The 18174-nt window shown below is 37.7% G+C and overlaps 1 protein-coding gene and 1 pseudogene across 1 annotated transcript; both read right to left on the minus strand.

The window, feature by feature from the left end:
* Positions 1–434: 434 nt before the first annotated feature.
* Positions 435–3483, minus strand: LOC113310599 (serine carboxypeptidase-like). Its single transcript, XM_026559324.1, has 8 exons — positions 2966–3483; positions 2257–2425; positions 2005–2124; positions 1740–1883; positions 1490–1640; positions 1326–1414; positions 974–1232; positions 435–865 (listed from the first exon to the last, which is right to left on the minus strand). Exons 1-8 carry the CDS (start codon positions 3265–3267, stop codon positions 582–584), a joined length of 1518 nt encoding a protein of 505 aa, XP_026415109.1. The 5' UTR covers positions 3268–3483; the 3' UTR covers positions 435–581.
* Positions 3484–4653: 1170 nt separating this feature from the next.
* Positions 4654–10454, minus strand: LOC113312019 (annotated as a pseudogene).
* Between the last annotated feature and the right edge of the window lie 7720 nt (positions 10455–18174).

Here is an 18174-nt window from a genome sequence, read left to right on the forward strand (position 1 = left end):
AACGCCACAACCGCAAGCAATGCACAGCCAACTTGGTATGAACTCTGGTATGATACATACGGAAGGACGCATACATGGTAACTACTATGGACTTCGCATTACTGAAAGAGGCATGGAATTAGGAGATGGGTCAATGGGGTTTCCTGATTTGAGTGGCGTGAGACTCTACCGCTATGACCGTAATACTTCAACCTTAAACAAATTCTGGGATCATAACAAGGATACGAAATGTGTTTCGAATGAGGCAATTCCTCACACACAGAACATTGGAGATACTAATGGTACTTCAGTGAAAGATTCTGGCAAAGCAACAAAAGCTAAAAGTGGAGTAACAGACAAGGTTCAGGAAAAACCGGTCAAATCAAGAGGTACTAAAAGAAGGAAGAAATGTTGATCATCCAAAACAACCAAGTACATCAGGGTTTCAGGATGGATAAACACAAGAAATATCTCAGTGTTTGTATGAGTGTAGCCTTTTGAATTTTCATATTAAGAACCCAATAAGGGATTATTACATCATGTTACTTTTTCTTTAATATCCCATTTTGATAGGAAAAATGTTAAAAATATGAGGAACATGTTTACAACACAGATGGGAACAAGTGAGGATGGTTTTGTGTTTGGGCAGGTGCAGCAGCTTCTGCAGTCAATTTACCTTGAGTCCATCTTTTTAACATCTCTAATGCTGCCTTGGGTTGATCCATTGGAACCATGTGACCAGCATCATGAACCTTCAGAAAGCTAAGAGGACCATGGTTTTTCAATTTCCCTGCTTCAGCACCGTCAACTTCAAATGAAACATTGGCTGCTCGAACGAAGTCTTGTCTACCAGACCATTCCATGGCATGAACCCAGTTTGAGTTCCCTGTACAAATTTGAGAGATGTGTTACTCAAAATGCAATACTTTTCTAATTACAAGTAAAAAAGAAAGTGGAATTCTGAATTCTGAGTTCAGCACAAAAGGAAACTTACCAAGCCAGTTGCATATCAAGTCATACTCCCCGGCATAAACTAGCAACTTGATTCCGTCATTAAGAAGAGCTGGAATACCCACTTCTAGATTCTTCATCCAGTCAGTTTTCATTTTGGAGTACACAGTAGGGCTGCATGAGATGAATTCAATGTTGCCAACTCCAAGAGCTTGCCTGACAGATTTCAGATTCAGAAATTTCTCCATATTGGAGAAATCATAACAGAGGCTCCCTTCACATTGCTTCCTTATGTCATAGTACTGAAAATAATAAAAACATTCATCAAGTTTAAATGCAGTCAAACAACAAAGGGAAGCATAAGCGCAATAACCAAACCGAAATGCTTCCCTTACATTGATATCTCCAGCAATATTGAGGATACTATTGAATATCGAAATGCACGTGGAGTAAGCTCTGAGGCATTCAACTTCGCCTTCTACAGCTGAAATGAGGTAAATATGAGACATATGGAATACGTTTAATAGACTATGAACAACATTAGAAAACAAGGACTTACCACAAGCTTGTATTGTCCTTTCGCATTCTGGAAGTCTCTGATTGATTTCCTCGTAATCAGATTCTTCAATTAGCTTATTTTGCAATGCATATTCTGTGTATGCTTTGTATTGGATTGCTGGATTAGTAAGACCGTTGCCAATGGCAAATCCCTGTGTAAAATTTCATAATCTTAGTCAAGCAAGTCTGAGAAAGTGAGGAAGAAACATCACTGAATCCTAATACAAAATAGTCTTGAATACGAAAAATACCTTCAAGTTTATATGGATTCCCTCTTTATTCTTATTTCCTTTGTGCACTCTAGAAGCAAATGCTGGGATGTAGTGTCCAGCGTATGACTCTCCGGTGATGTAAAAATCATTCTTTTGAAATTGTGGATGCTTTGCGAAAAATGCCTATTATAAGATATAAAACCAAGTTACACCAAGTACTGTGTAATAAACTTGTAAAGACCCTGAAAGAAGTACATATATACGAAATCTAACAAATCAAGTGCAACTTTGTCAGAAGATATACCTGTAAGAAATCGTACAAATCATTACTAACACCCTCTTCGTTCTGACGAAGATCACGCTCATCTGAACTATAACTGAACCCAGTTCCGGTCGGTTGATCAACATACAACAAATGTGATGCCTTCACAGTGACATAACCATGGAATTTGTAATTCAGAATACAAAAAGAAAACTAAAATGAATGTAACAAAACTGAAAACAAAATTTCTGCATTGATTCTTTGAAAATTCAAAGTGACTACAATGAATAATACCTTGTCCCAGCCAAAGTCATTCCACATGAGTGACATGTTGTTGGCAATAGTAAAAGGTCCATTTTCATAAAACACAGCCAATTCACTACTACAACCTGGTCCTCCTGTCAACCATATCACAACAGGATCGTTCTTGTTCGTTCGCGATTCGAAGAAGAAGTAAAACATCCTTCAACCAAAAAAAAACAAGATCCAAACGATCAACATGAAAATTGTTGTACAAAACAACAGTAAAGCATGTACACACACCAGAAAAACAACAGTTGAATGGAAAAGAAACATGACATCTGATGGGCTGAAACTAGTACAACAATAACCTGGGTTGAAATATCAGTCTAATGATAACCTTCATGGTCCCACAAATCTAATCTATCAAAAAAAATATGAAGGGTTCTGATTTAATAAGGAATCATTTACAGTACATCCTGACATTATAAGATTTTCTTGGTATCTGAGATTCCAAAGGCAAACACCTTTTTAAGGTTTTCTCAAAACATTCATTCAAAATCCAACTGTAAATAAACAAATACACAAGAATTTGTTTAAAAAAACTCATACTTCTTTGATGATTATGAACTGAACACAATTTAAAAATCCATGGCCTTTGCACTGGTATCTAAATTTCTACTATTATATAATACAGTTGAAATTTCAAAAACAGAAAAAAAAAAACAGAGAAAAAGAGTGAGATTCTGAGAGATGATTATACCTTGCAGCATGAGAATGTTGAATTTTGTAGTAACCAGCATGATGACCCAAATCTTGAACACTTGAAGAAGAAGAAGAGGTAGAAGATTCAATAAGATTAGGAAATCTAAATTTCTTCTCAACAATTTTCTCTGTGTTTTTTGCTTGGTAATTCAATCCTTCCATGAATTCAGATTTTGCATCTTGTGGGAATAAATTCAATTGCCTAATTAACTTTTCAGCTTCTAAGTTTACTGGGTTTGCATTAGTATTACCAAAACAACATAGAATAAGAAGAATAAGAACAAAACCACTAATCTTCATTGTAATTTACTTGTGTGTTTAGTAATGACTGAGAGAATTAGAATAAGATTTAGAGTGAAAGTTGTTTGGTTTGTATAGAGGAGGAGGAGAAGAAGTGACTTAGCAGATAAGGTAATGAGACAAAGAGTATTTTTCAAGTGAATTTTTATTTTTTGAATCAAAGGGAAGCTTCAAAGTTAGTATTTAGTAGATAAGAAGAAAGAAGAAAGAAAAAAGGTAATCTTTTTCTTGTTTTTTTGGTAGGAAAATAAAGGCAAAAAAAGGAAAAGGAAATTCTTGTACACTATTAAAAAAGGGAACTTTGGATGAATTGGTAGCCGGTGCCTTTGATTTGATAGGTGTGTGGGAATTTCTACACCTCACAATCACATTTGAGAATAATTTCAGATTTTTGTGGATTTTTTTGACTTGTTTTCTGTTTCTGGGAGGATATTTTCTTTACTTTCTTAGACCTTAAAATATAAAGAACTTACTTGTAACGGAAATTTTTCAAGATTCTCCTTTGTTATGGAAATTTTCAGAATGAAATAATTTCAGGAGAAGGAGGATGTCAATTCAATGGATGGTGATTGACACTTGGAAAAAGTGAATGATTTTCATTGAGATAATCTGCTGAAGCAGGTGCAGGTGTATTACATTTTTGGTAGAAGAAAGTAGGAATGGAATAATTAATATTGTGATTCAAGGGAATACAGATAAGTTATTATCACGGGACATAGTGGTTGTGAGTTGCAAGTTTGCAACACTTTGAAGTTGACATGAAGCTGTTTGGTAGTTTCATATTTTTGCCGAATTGAGGCAAAGCGATAATTGAGATGTACATGTACTAATTTGTGTGAGTAATACGGCAATATTCATGATCAAGAAGTGAGATATGTAGTCAAGAGACCGTATATTGGTAGTGGTTTTTGGGATCCCGTCAAACAGGGCAGGTCCTGCTTTTTTGTGCCGCGCTGCTGCGATATTTTTCCTTTTGTGTCCCCCTTTGCTATGTATACAGTGACAGATCCATGGACTCGAGTTCCACGTTTACGCTTTTAACAGCTAGAAAGCTGACGGAAGTCTTATAACAAAACCATAAAATATTTGGAACAGAGATTAGACATAATAATTACTATGAGCAGTACAAATGTTTAGGTGAGAATTCGCACTATTCTTCAAGAAAAGTAAAAAGGATGGATTTCAAAAGCAGGTAAATTTGAAAGATGGAATCAATTCAGAACTATGCTAAAATGTGGTCTGTTTATAACTTTTGTCCTTTGAATTTAAACAGAGATGTCATACCCTGGTACATTGTCCAGCTCCCTATGAAGTCGAAGTTGTTGCATATTTTCACCGAGTTCTAAAGTCAAAATTAAACGCCCAAACTAACATAACAAAGGAACATGTACAAGCATGGAATTCGAATATTACGCCCGAAAATGTGTTCTCATTCATGTATGCATGCAACATCCTTATATGATTATGTTACATACTACTATGACCTAAAAGACAAGCACATGGAAGTTGAGTTTCCGTCAGATTTTGCTATCACAGATTTCACAACAACCTTGAGATTTCACAGATTGACAGCTGAAACGATTGCTTGGTCCAAAACCACATACAAGGGACAATGACACTACATAAGATTGAGATTCAGATAGAGATTGCTCTTCGGTGGTACTTACAAATCTGCTGCCACTCCATCATGGACTCAGCTTCTTCTGACAATTTTTGGTTGAGTCCATATTCTCAGCATCTTTAAAGCAGCCTTAGGCTGATCCATGGGGATTGGGGACCATATGACCAGCATCATGAACCTGTATAGAATACACATGTTTTATTTTTACGTCTCAGTCATTTATCAATTCAATTTAGTTAGTCAGCTTTACCTTCAAAACCCGAAATTGAAGCTGATGAGACAGAGTGACAGACAGACCATCAGGAAACTGAGAGGACCATTGCTTTTCAATGTCCTTTTTCGGCACCATCTACCACAAATGGAACAGTGGAGGAAACAATTGCTGACTGGACCATTTCATGGCCCACATTGAGTTCCCTGCTCCTGCCCCATACAAAAGACCAGATGAATACAGGTAATCAAATTGAATCTTTTTCATGAAAGGAGAAACAACTCGATGAGGATGTGTGACCATTTATAACTCTCGAGAGGTAGCTGGGAACCTCAAAAACTTACCGAGCCAGTGGCAGACAAGATCATACTCCCCAGCATATGAGTAATGAACACCTAAAAAGACAAGCAGCACATGAGTTTCCATGATTTTGCCATCACAGATTTTACAGATTGACGAGCGCAGCCAAAATGATTTCTAGGTCAAAAACCACATATTGTACAAGGGACAATGACACTACTTAAGATTGACATTGCACTTCGTTGGTACTTACAGATCTGTTGCCACTCCATCGTCGGACTCAGCTCCTACTAACAATTTTCCGTGAGTCCATCTTCTCAGCATCTCTAAAGTAGCCTTAGGCTGATCCATGGGGACCATCTGACCAGCATCATGAACCTGTACACATGTTTTTTTATGTCTCAGCCATTTATCAAATTCAATTTAGCTAGTCAGTTCTACCTAAAGAAACTGAAATTGAAGCACTGATGAGACAGAGTGAGAGAGAAACCTTGAGGAAACTGAGAGGACCACTGCTTATCAATTGTCCTTTTTCAGCACCATCCACCACTAAGGGAACAATAGAGGAACTAACAACTTTTTACTGACCGGACCATTTCATGGCATGCACCGACCTTGAGTTCCCTGCCCCACACAAACCAGTATGAATACAGGTATTCAGATTGCTTATTTATCATGAAGGGAGAAACAACTTGATTTGAATGTTGATCAGTTATAACTATTAAGAGGTAGCTCTGAACCCCAAAAACTTACCGAGCCAGTTGCAGAAGACATCATAGTCCCAGACTACCAGAACATATCTCAAGTAGCCCAGGAGTGCCTACTTAAAGATTCCTCGTCCAATCCATTATCACTGCCTGGTACATGGTAGGACCACAAGAAAATGAACTCTATGTCTCCAACACCAAGGGCACTCCTAACAGACTTTTGTTTGAGAAATCATAACAGAAGCTTCCCTCACACTTGTTTCTGATATCTTAGTACTCTATATGTGAAGAAGAATAATGTTTATGTTTTTTCTACAGATTGCAGAGTTTTAAGGTTGAAAGGTGGTGGACAGTAGTGATTCTGGCATGACTCATTATCTTGTTAAATATGCCAGTGCAAACAACGTGTGACGTCATACAAGTGACTTGACCACCAGCCCCTGAAACAGAAGTGATTATTTAAACCCTTGAATAAAGCTAAACTATTGCTGAACTTAGCATATGTATGTAGAAGGTACCGATGGCAATATCAGAAACTAGTAGACTTACCACCACCACAAAGCTCACATGTAGGAAGCATCCAGTTGATACTATTATTGTCAGATTGCTTAATTAATCCAATGCAAAATCAGTATAGGCTTTGTATTGAATTGCAGGATCAGCAAGGCCATTACTAATCGCAAAACCCCTGTTTAAACAGCTTTCTTGTTATGTAGCTCCAAGTATACAAAGAGAGGAACAAAGGTATAACTTAATTTCAAGTGTTGGAGAATAGTAACAAACCTCGAGATTTATGTGGAGACCTCCTTTAGCTTTGTCCATCTGGGTTTGAGAACCCAACTCTCTTAACATAGAGTACATCATATTCTTCTTATGCAGTGGTCCATCTCCCTTAAAGGAAGACCTACGTACGAGTGTCATTAGGGCTAGCAAGATTAATCAAGGTAAATCCTGAATCTTTCTGCAAGCCTTTCTCTTCCATCATCTTCCTCACCTTTTCAACATCAACCCATTTACCTGCCATGGCATAGATGTTGGATAAAAGCACGTAAGCTCCAGCATTATTTGGTTCCAATGTAATTAGTTTTTTCCTCACAACTTCTCCAAGTTGAGAATTTGAATGTATCTGGCATGAAGATAACAGAGCTCCCCATAACGCCGGTCCTGCCTTCATTGGCATCATCTTTATAAGTTCCTCGGAATCTTTCACCAATCCGGCACGCCCAAGTAGATCAATCATGCACCATAATGTTCTACCTTGGGTTCAATTTTGTAAACCTTTTGCATTACTTTGAAATACCTCAAACCTTCTAATACCATGCCAGAATGAGTACATGCCGACAAGACACATATAAATGTTGCATCATTTGGCATTGGCCCATTCTTCTCCATCTCCAAGAACATTTCTATGGCTTTCTCACCATGTCCATGAGTCCCATATCCCATTATCATAGAATTCCACGACACAACATTCCTCTCCTCCATTTCGTCGAAGACTTCTCTTGCTAGTTCCATTGCACCACATTTCGAATACATTGTCAAAATAGTAGTTGACAATAAAATATCAGGTTTAATCCTTTCATTCTCTTTTATATAGGAGTGAACCAGTATACCTCTTTCGAGACTACCCAAATTTGTAATTGCCGTTAAGACACTCACAAGAGTTGCCTCATTTGGCTCAACATCTGTTCCTTGTGCTGTCATCCTATCGAACAATTTAAGACACTCTTCATAACTTTTGATTCTTATATGAAGTGCCAAAATGATATTCCACGTAACCACGTTTCTCTTTGACATCCGATCAAAAAGATTTAAAGCAGCCGAAACACTACCCAATTTTGCATACCCATCAATCATAGAATTCCAACTAACAACATCACTAACAGGCATCCTATCAAAAATCTCTTCAGCAGATGTCATATCTCCAACTCCAGTATAACCAGCAATCATTGAATTCCAACTAACAGTATCTCTTTCCGGCATTTCATCAAACAATCTTCGAGCAACACTAACTTCACCATTTGTCACATACCCATCAATCATTGAATTCCAAGTTACTATGTCTGAATGATCAAAAATTGCACCATCAAACAACTTACGTGCATCCTTAATCCTCCTAAAACAAGAATACATATGAATCAAAGTATTCCTAACAAACAAATCCGATTCAAACCCAAACTTCAGAATCCTAGAATGAGTCTTTTCTCCTTGCTCAACACAACCCATCTCTGCACATATCTTAACTAAAAGAGGGAATGTATAATGGTTGGGCGATATACATTCTGCAAACATATTTTCATAATAAAATCTAAGACCAATACCTGATTTATTAATATTAACACAGGATTTAATAATAGTGTTACAATGAAAAGCATCAGGTTGATCAAGAAGTGAAAAAACAGTGAAAGCATGTGAAACCAAATGGGGAGATGAACAGAGCTTCTTAATAACTCTACTGGATACAAGAGAATTTTGAAAAATTCCAAGAATCATAAGCTGGGTATGGATTTGATTGAATTGTTTTAGTGTTGGGTTTGAATATTCTAATACTTGTAGAATTGGATGGCTTAATTTTAATGTCTCGTGATCTCGTTCTGGTGGAATATACTCCTTCCATATACTTAAAGATATATAGGACAGCCATTTTTGAAAAGATAGTCTTCAATAAAGAATATAAGAGGGGACTATCTGCACAACTCTGGAAAAAGAAAACTATGACACCAAGATTGCTAATACGGGGTACAGATTGAGTGGGGTGCACCAAAATCAAGACAAGACAAAACAGGTTTATATATAGGACAATATAAGTATTGTCTTGGCTTGGTACACCTCAACTTAACCTGCCACCCCATTAGCAACCTTGCACCCAAACACAATACTAAAGATTTCAAAGTCTCATGTCCTGCCATCATTAGAAAATCCAAATTCCAGTCAATTTGTGCATACAAGATTCATTTTCTGCACATATTTACAAGCCTATAGATTTTAACGAAACATGACATATTCATATTCTAAAGAGGAATAAGAATAGCCTGTGTAGACTATTCAATGCATCCATCAAAATGAAATGTTGTATTTCGTGCAAGGGGAAGGCCATGTTTGGTTGTGAAACACTACTAGAAACCTTATGTTAGAAAATAACCTACAGAAAAATATCGATTTTCTAATTCTAAGGATAACATGATAACGATCATGGGCTGTTCCAATACCAGTAAAAAAATATGCATGAAATTTAGCATATAATTTGAGAATTTTTGGAGTGATAAAGGGAAAGAGAGAAAGACTTTTCATTAAAGGAGAACCCCAATACATAGGTATAGCATTTCCATTTATACAAGAGTAAATGGAAAACCCTACTATACTAATGGACCGCATATCCATGTGTCATAGGCCCTATAACACTTCCCCTTGTGCGGTTCATACACGGAACTTCAAATGTGTTGCCTCATTAAAACCTTGACAAAGGAAACCCAGTGGGACAAAACTTTGACGAAGGGAAAAGAGTACAATGTGTTGATAAAGCTGGCCACCTCTCTTCAGAAAAACCTAAAATATAAAAACCTTGTGGGAAAAAGATAACCTCAATCGGGGAGTCATAACCATGGTGTTGTTGTTGTCTCATTAAAAACCTTGTCGAGTAACAAAAACCCGTTGGGACAAAATAACCTCGGTAAAGGGAAAAAGAGTTCAACAAACACTCGCTCCCCCTGATGTCGACATCATATCATTAGATACTCCCCCTTATGTCGCCATCACCCCCTGATTGCAATCAAGGGTGTTCGGACAATTTCCTTAGTCCAATACTCTTTACGTGCTTTTCAAATAAGGACTTAGGAAGTGACTTAGTAAATAAGTTTGCTACATCCTCATCATACTGTACTTTGTTGACTTGAATGTTTAAGAGACATTGTTGTTGCTGATTGTAAAAGAACTTTGGTGAAATATGTTTCGTATTATCATCCTTGATATATCCTTGCTTCATCTGTTCGATACAAGCTACATTATCTTCATAAATGCATGTTGGCTCTTCAGTGGTAGAATTCAAACCACTAGTCCCTCGAATATGTGTAATGATAGACCTTAACCATATACACTCACGAACCGCTTCATGTAGGGCAATGATCTCCGAGTGGTTCCTGGAGGTATCTACAAGAGTTTGCTTGGTCGATCTCTAAGATATCGTTGTGTTCCCTATGGTGAATACATAACCAGTTTGGGATCGAGCTTTATGTGGGTCAGAGAGGTACCCAGCATCAGCAAAACCAACCAAAACATTATTAGGGGTTTCAGTGTAGGGGGTTGATTTAGCAATCCTCCATTCGTCCTCATAGGGATAAAATAAACCCATGTCAATGGTTCCTTTAAGGTATCTGAATACATTCTTTATACCATTCCAATGACGCTGCGTTGGCGCTGAGCTATATCTAGCTAACAAGTTCACTGAGAATGATATATCAGGTCGAGTACAATTTGCTAAGTAAATGCGCCTATTGCACTTAGGTAGGGAATTTCAGCTCCCAATACCTCTTCGCCATCTTCCTTTGGAAGAAATGGATCCTTTTGTACATCTAAACTTCGACCAATCATGAGAGTGCTAGCAGGATGCACCTTGTCCATATTGAATTGCCTGAGTATCTTATGGACATATGCATATTGGTGGATTAGTATTCCACAGGCTCGGTGTTCTAGCTCAAGTCCTAGAAAAAACCGAGTTTTCCCAAGATCTTTCATCTCAAATTCAGATTTCAAGTAGCTTGCGGTTTCTATTATTTCATCAAGAGTACCTATTATGTTCATATCATTAACATAAACAGCTATAATTGCAAATCCGAAACTCGTTTTCTTTATAAATACGCAGAGGCATAACTCATTATTTGTATATCCCTTCCCAATCAAATAATCACTTAGACGGGTATACCACATCCGCCCGGATTGCTTTAATCCGTAAAGTGAGCGTTTCAACTTAATCGAAAACGCACTTCGTGGTTTAGAGTTACTTGATTCGGGAAATGGAAGGCGATCAGGCACTTTCATGTATATATCTGAATCTAGATCCCCATAGAGATATGTTGTAACCACATCCATAAGCTGCATTTTAATTCCTTCTGAAACTACCAAGCTAACTAAGTAGCGGAACGTTATGACGTCCATTACGGGAAAGTATGTTTCCTCATAATCAATTCCAGGGAGTTGTGAGAAACCTTGCGCCACAAGGCGATCCTTATACCTCAAGACTTCATTCTTCTCATTACGCTTACTGACAAATACCCATTTATGTCTTACGGGATTTACACCTAGTGGGGTTAGCACTACCGCACTAAATACCCGTCTCTTTGCCAGTGAATTTAATTCTTCCTGGATTGCAACTTCCCATTTAGGCCAGTCAGCTCTTTTTTGATATTCTGCAATAGAGCGTGGTTCGATGTCGTCGTGCTCAATGATCTCATGAGCAACAGTGTATACAAATGCATCATCAATCTGTGTGGAGGATCTTTCCATCAACACCTATGCACTCTCATAATCCATAGAGATTTCTTTGTTCTCTGTAATCATTTCAAACATTGGAGTGTCCTCTAGTATTGATTCATGGACATAGCTGTAATCAGAGAAAATTTTATGAGAGAGATTATCTGTATTGATGATAAATGGATCGGATTGTGCCTTACTCACTCCTTTGTTCCTGGGGTGAGTATCCATCGAACCAAGTGGTCTTCCCATCTTCTTTTGGGGGGCACGGCCTCAGCTACACTTCCAACAAGTGTAGGTTTGACACCTCTATATAAGGTGCCTTTTCCCGTATTAGGGATTTCTAACCTTGCATGCACGTTTGCAGCTGGTATGTGTGATCTCGTCACTTTAGCAATATTAGTGAATGGCATCAGGCATTGAGTTTGCCAAATTCTGAAGATCAATAATTCTTTGCACTTCACTTTCAGATTGTGAGGTGAGGGGATCAAGATGAGACAAAGTGGGGACACACCACGACAATTCCTGTCGTTCCCTTAGGAAATCCTTTTCCATACATCCCCCTAACGACGGGAAGGTTGTCTCATCAAAGTGACAGTCCGCAAATCTAACGGTAAAGAGATCGCCTGTCAAAGGTTCCAAATAGTGGATAATTGTTGGGGATTCATATCCAACATAAATACTTAATCGTCTTTGGGGACACATCTTAGTACGTTGTGAGGGCTTAATAGGTGCATATAGAGCACAACCAAAAATGCGTAAATGTGAAATATCAGGCTCATATCCAGTTACCAACTGGTACGCAGAAAATGGTTGGCTAATAGTGGGTCTAAAGCGAATAAGTAATGTTGCATGCAATATGGCGTAGCCCTAGGCAGTAATAGGCAGGTTGGAACGCATAACCAATGCCCTAGCTATCATCTGTAACCTTTTGATGGTAACTTCTGCAAGACCATTTTGAGTGTGTACGTGGGGTACATGGTGCTCTACGTCAATTCCGATAGACATATAGAAATCATCAAATCCTTTAGATGTAAATTCTCCAGCATTATCAAGTCTGGTAGACTTTATTGGATAATCATGGTGGTGAGCCCTCAAACGTATAATTTGTGCTAGGAGCTTTGCAAATGAAGCATTTCTTGTGGACAATAATGCAACGTGTGACCAGCGGGTCGAAGCATTTACCAGAACCATAAAATACATGAATGGTCCGCACTCTGGATGTATAGGTCCACAAATATCACCTTGTATTCTTTGTAAAAATGGAATGTTTTGTTTTGTATCTTTAGCATAGGATAGTCTCGCTCCTGTCTTTGCTAAAGAACAAGCTTTGTAAAATGAGTGGTGTGCTTTTGACAAAGACCACGAAGTAGAATGAGAGAGAGGTTGCACATCAGTTGCTTTAGATAGCAGTGGATGGCGGACGTTGTTGCATTGTAACTGTCTGTTGTCTCATTTTACTTTTCACTCGAAATAAAGGATGTCCGTGTGAGTTCTTTAAAACAAAAATCATCATATCACGACCTGGGTGCCCCAAGCGGTCGTGCCAAATCTTGTATAAGTCATTGTTCAACAGTTCATCGTTGGTAACAACATGTGATTCGATAATCCGAATAGTAGTAGTGTACAAACCACTAGAGTGACTCATTAATTTCTCTAAAATGCGTTTTCTTCCACATGTATTAAAGATAATATTTATATATTCAATTCCATTTTCACAGTGAGTTTCCAAATGATAACCATTTGCAAGGATATCTTTGAAGCTCAACAAGGTACTGTTAGCTCTTGGTGCATATAGAGCTTCTGTGACTTTAATCATTGTACCATTTGGCAATAAAAATTGAGCATTACCTCGCCCAATGATCACTTGTGATGATCCAATCATCGTAGTCACAGAGGATTTATAAGAAATTAAGTCAACAAATAATTGCCTATTTCTTAAAATAGTGTGTGTGGTGCCACTATCAGTTAGGCACTCAATCTCTTCTGAGGATGACATTTCCTAAAAGTAAATGGTACTTCAGAGAATTCGGTCACATAATTCAATCATGCAATAGATTATCGCAGTAAAAATTAAATCCAAAGCATAATAAGTACCAATAAATTTTTTTAAAAAAAACACTGATCCATCAACCAAAAAACGATAATTTAAGACTACCTAACATAGTTTAAGTCATCAAAAGAAATAATTAAACCAAAGTCTTTTAAACCACAAAGCAAGTAAATAAACAAGTTTTTAGGATCAAAGGATAACTAAAAAAAATAACAATCAATCAAAGTCAGGTGTTTCCATAAAGGCATGGTTCTTTTTGCCCTGGAAGTCTGAAATGGTGAAGTTGACATCTGGGGCATGATCATGTTCTTCCCCACAATGAGATTCTTGATCTATATATTCCCGATACTTTTTATAGATGGCTGCTACCTTGGCACTAGCCTTGCATTGCTAGTACCAATGTCCGGAGATTCCACACCTGTAACAAGGTGCATTGCCATTCTCGACCTTCTTAGGTGTAGGGTTCTTATGTGTTTTTTCAACAGTGTTTCCCTTACCACTAGGTCCAGAAGTAACATCTTTAGACCAGGTATTTGAATGGCCTCCACGCCAATTGCTCCTTCCACGATGACCCTTTTGTCCTCTTCCACGTGGGTTGTTATTCCCACGTGAGTATGGAGCACGAGAATATGAATCAACATTTTTAACCCTCTTTTCTTTGGGTTGTTTTTCTTTGTTATCCTTGCCATAGTTAGCCTCGGGAATTTTCTTCTTCCCGTGGGCTCTAGCATTGTTGTTCGCTAGAACTTCATTGTGCCTTTCGGCCACCCGCAATAAGTTGATCAATTTGCTAAAAGTTGTTATTCTTTTATTATCAACCTCTATGCGGTATTGGTTGGCTAGAATAATAGGTGACAAAGGGAAAGTAGACAATGTCTTTTGAATCATATCTTTGGATGTGAGTTTTGTCCCACAGAAATTGAGGTGTGCTTGTAGCTTAAGCATATCTCTTTGGAAATCACCTGACTTCACATAATCAAGAAACCGGATGTCATTCCAATGTTCATTCAACTATGGGAGAAGGAAATCCTCAATTCTCCCAAAACGTCTTGCTAGTGCATCCAACAGTTCTTTAGGACACATTATGTGTTGGTATCCCAAAATGAGATTAGGGTCAATATGTGCCTTAAAATATCGGAGGGCTTCAGCCTTTTCTTTTTCAGTTGATGGGACAACATCTTCGTCAGTAGAGGGTTTGATGGTGTGGGTGCATTCTTTTGCTACAACTACGATCTTCACATCAGCCATCCAACGGTGATACTCAAGTCCATCTATGTTCAACAATCTAAATTCTTGTTGGATATATTACGTCTTGCTCATCTTATGAGGAGAAGAAAATGGAACGACCTGCTTCTTATTCGCAAGAAAAGAACAAAAAATCCAAATCCAGCTTTAGATCCACGATATACCTTTGAAACGCCGTAGAAAAAGAAATAAGGGTACAGACGCAGATTCCCAAAAATGTACTATGATTGGATGTCAAAAATAAAAAAAATCTCAGTGGAAAAAGAAATCGTGCATGATGACGTTTTGGAGTGATAAGGGAAAGAGAGAAAGATTTTTCATTAAACAGAGAGGAGAACCCCAATACATAGGTATATCATTTCTATTTATACAAGAGCAAATGGAAAACCCTAGTATACTAATGGACCGCACATCCATGGACCATAGGCCCTATAACAAGAACCATAATTTTTTGGAAAGAATTGCAAGTGACGCAGGGTTCCTAAACAGCCGACTGCGTCACATGCATATTTTTCTCATGAACGACTCCATCAACTTAACTACTTAACTGGATCAATTGAGCTCGGCAAATTTTCCACTAATGTAGGACATGTTAAACGAAGTAATCAAAAATACCCAGTCAAGCTTAAGAGCAACTGCAATGGTACGATCAAAACCAAAGACCAAAAACAAAAACAAAAAACGACCAAATTTGGGTTTAGTCCGAGGTGCTATGTTACGTGAAAAAGTGGGGGTACAACAACCACACCCAATATTTCGCTTAGCAATCTGTATGGACAAACTCCAATATACTTTCTAGAGAATCAACTAGACAGTCAGACTCAATCTAGGTAAAAGTATATCGAGGAGTTAATATCTCTTCTCTTGATTTGATCTTTACTCAAGCAAATAGAAATATACGAGTCTTTATCAAATACAATAAATAAACTTGGATGGTACCAAAGACCAATATCCAAGGATCATTCAATATCCAATCAACAAACAAAGGTTGGATTTCACTATTGATCGATACAACGCACAACCTGTATTATTTCAATTATATAACAAAATATAATGCGGAATAGAAATAACACAGACACCAGAAATTCTGTTAACGAGGAAACCGCAAATGCAGAAAAACCCCGGGACCTAATCCAGATTGAACACACACTATATTAAGCCGCTACAGACACTAGCCTACTCCAAATTAACTTCGGTCTGGACTGTAGTTGAACCACAATCAATCTTACACTGATCCAAGGTACAATTATGCTCCTACGTCTCTGATCCCAGCAGGATACTACGTACTTGATTCCCTTAGCTGATCTCACCCACAACCAAGAGTTGCTACGACCCAAAGTCGAAGACTTTAATAAACAAATCTGTATCACACAGAAAAGTCTACGGTAATAGATAAATCCGTCTCCCACGAATATACCTACGAGTTTTGTTCCGTCTTTTGATAAATCAAGGTGAACAAGAACCAATTGATAAACTGGACTTATATTCCCGAAGAACAGCCTAGTATTATCAATCACCTCACAATAATCTTAATCGACGCAGCGAAAAAAGATATTGTGGAATCACAAACGATGAGACGAATTATTTGTGATTTCTTTTATATCTTGCCTATCGGAGATATCAATCTCCAGCAAATTATTACAATTGTACTCGTACGATAGAAACAACAAGATCAGATCACATAACTACGAGAAAGTAGTATCGGTCTGGCTTCACAATCCCAACGAAGTCTTTAAGTCGTTAACCTGTTTTAGAAGAAGAAACCAAAGGTTAAAGGAGAATCGACTCTAGCTTAGCACAACTAGTATCACACAGAAGGTGTAGGGATTATGTTTCCCAGTTGCTAGAGTTCTCCCTTATATAGTCTTTCAAATCAGGGTTTGCAATCAATGTTAGCTTGGTAACAAAGTATTCAATATTCACCGTTAGATGAAAACCTGATTTAGATTCAAGCTAATAACTTTCAACCGTTAGATCGAAAACTAGCGTGTTACACACAAATGAAATGCATGTTTCTAGGCTTGTGTAACCGTACTCAAACTTGTACATTTGTTGGTTCAACAATAGTTAACCAAATGGTTAGCCATATGATCACTTTCATATCAACCATATTCTTCTTCACCATAACTAGTTCAAATGACTCAAATTAACTAGTTAGAGAGTTGTTCAATTGCTTAGATCTTATGTAACTACACAAGACACAATCGAAGCAAAAACGGTTTGATTCACTCGAATCGGTTCATGAAATTTATAGCCACTGTTTGGAAAAGCATTCCTTAGTTTATATAAACATGAGTTTAAGAACAACCGATTTTAGATATAACCTACTCAAGTTCGCAGACTGGGTTCGCAGACTTAAGCTCACGGAAGGAGTTCACAAACTCCAACAGAAATTCTCGGGTCGAGAACTTCCGCCAGTTCGGGGACTTGGCTCACGCCACATTCCGTTTCTCTTGATCAACAAAGTTCGCAAACTTTGGTTCAAGGAATAAGGACTTATACATATATGTGTTTCCACAACAATGCTTATATCCTACCAATGATTATGTAATCTAAACTCTCATTTCAATCATTGAAACATTCTCAGGGGACGTTATATAATCGTTATTCACAGACCATTTTTCGCTAGAGAAATTTCCAAAGTGATTGAAACATAACATGACATTCGTCACTAGGTAAAGATGAACTTGGTTAAAGCGAAAGATTACCAACACATATTTCGAGAAATAGATAGGCGAGATAAACTCGGCTCGAAATAGCAAATGTGTATAATCTAAGTCTATATAGCAAAACGACTTTTGTCTCAAGATAGGAGATAAATAGACTTTTGAGTGATAGATAAGTTCAAGTATCCACATACCTTTTAGTCGAAGATCCACCGGTTCCTTGAGTAGTCCTTCGTCTTGTATGATGATTTCCATGGAGTTCTTGAGCTCAACTACACTTTCTATCCTAGTATGAGACCTTAGCTATAGTAGGCTAGAAATCAAGACTTATAGTTTTGATCACTAACATTGACAAACATGCTTGAGATAGCAACGCATGCGAGTTCGACCGAGCAATGCTCTAACACTACGGTGCACGAGTAAAATTTGGTCGAGCACACATTATACCCCCGCCCCATTCAAACTCACATTAAATGTTCGCCTCTCATCAGGGACACATTATACCTTCGCCCCATTTTACACTTGCTTTTGATTCAAACGTAAATATAATGTTCGCTCCACCATCATACGGATTTTATACTTACACCCTGCTATAAACGAACATTAATGTTCGCTCGAATAAATTTGGTTTTGGTCCG

Source organism: Papaver somniferum, chromosome 9, assembly GCF_003573695.1.
Source record: "Papaver somniferum cultivar HN1 chromosome 9, ASM357369v1, whole genome shotgun sequence".
Taxonomy (NCBI): Eukaryota; Viridiplantae; Streptophyta; class Magnoliopsida; order Ranunculales; family Papaveraceae; genus Papaver; species Papaver somniferum.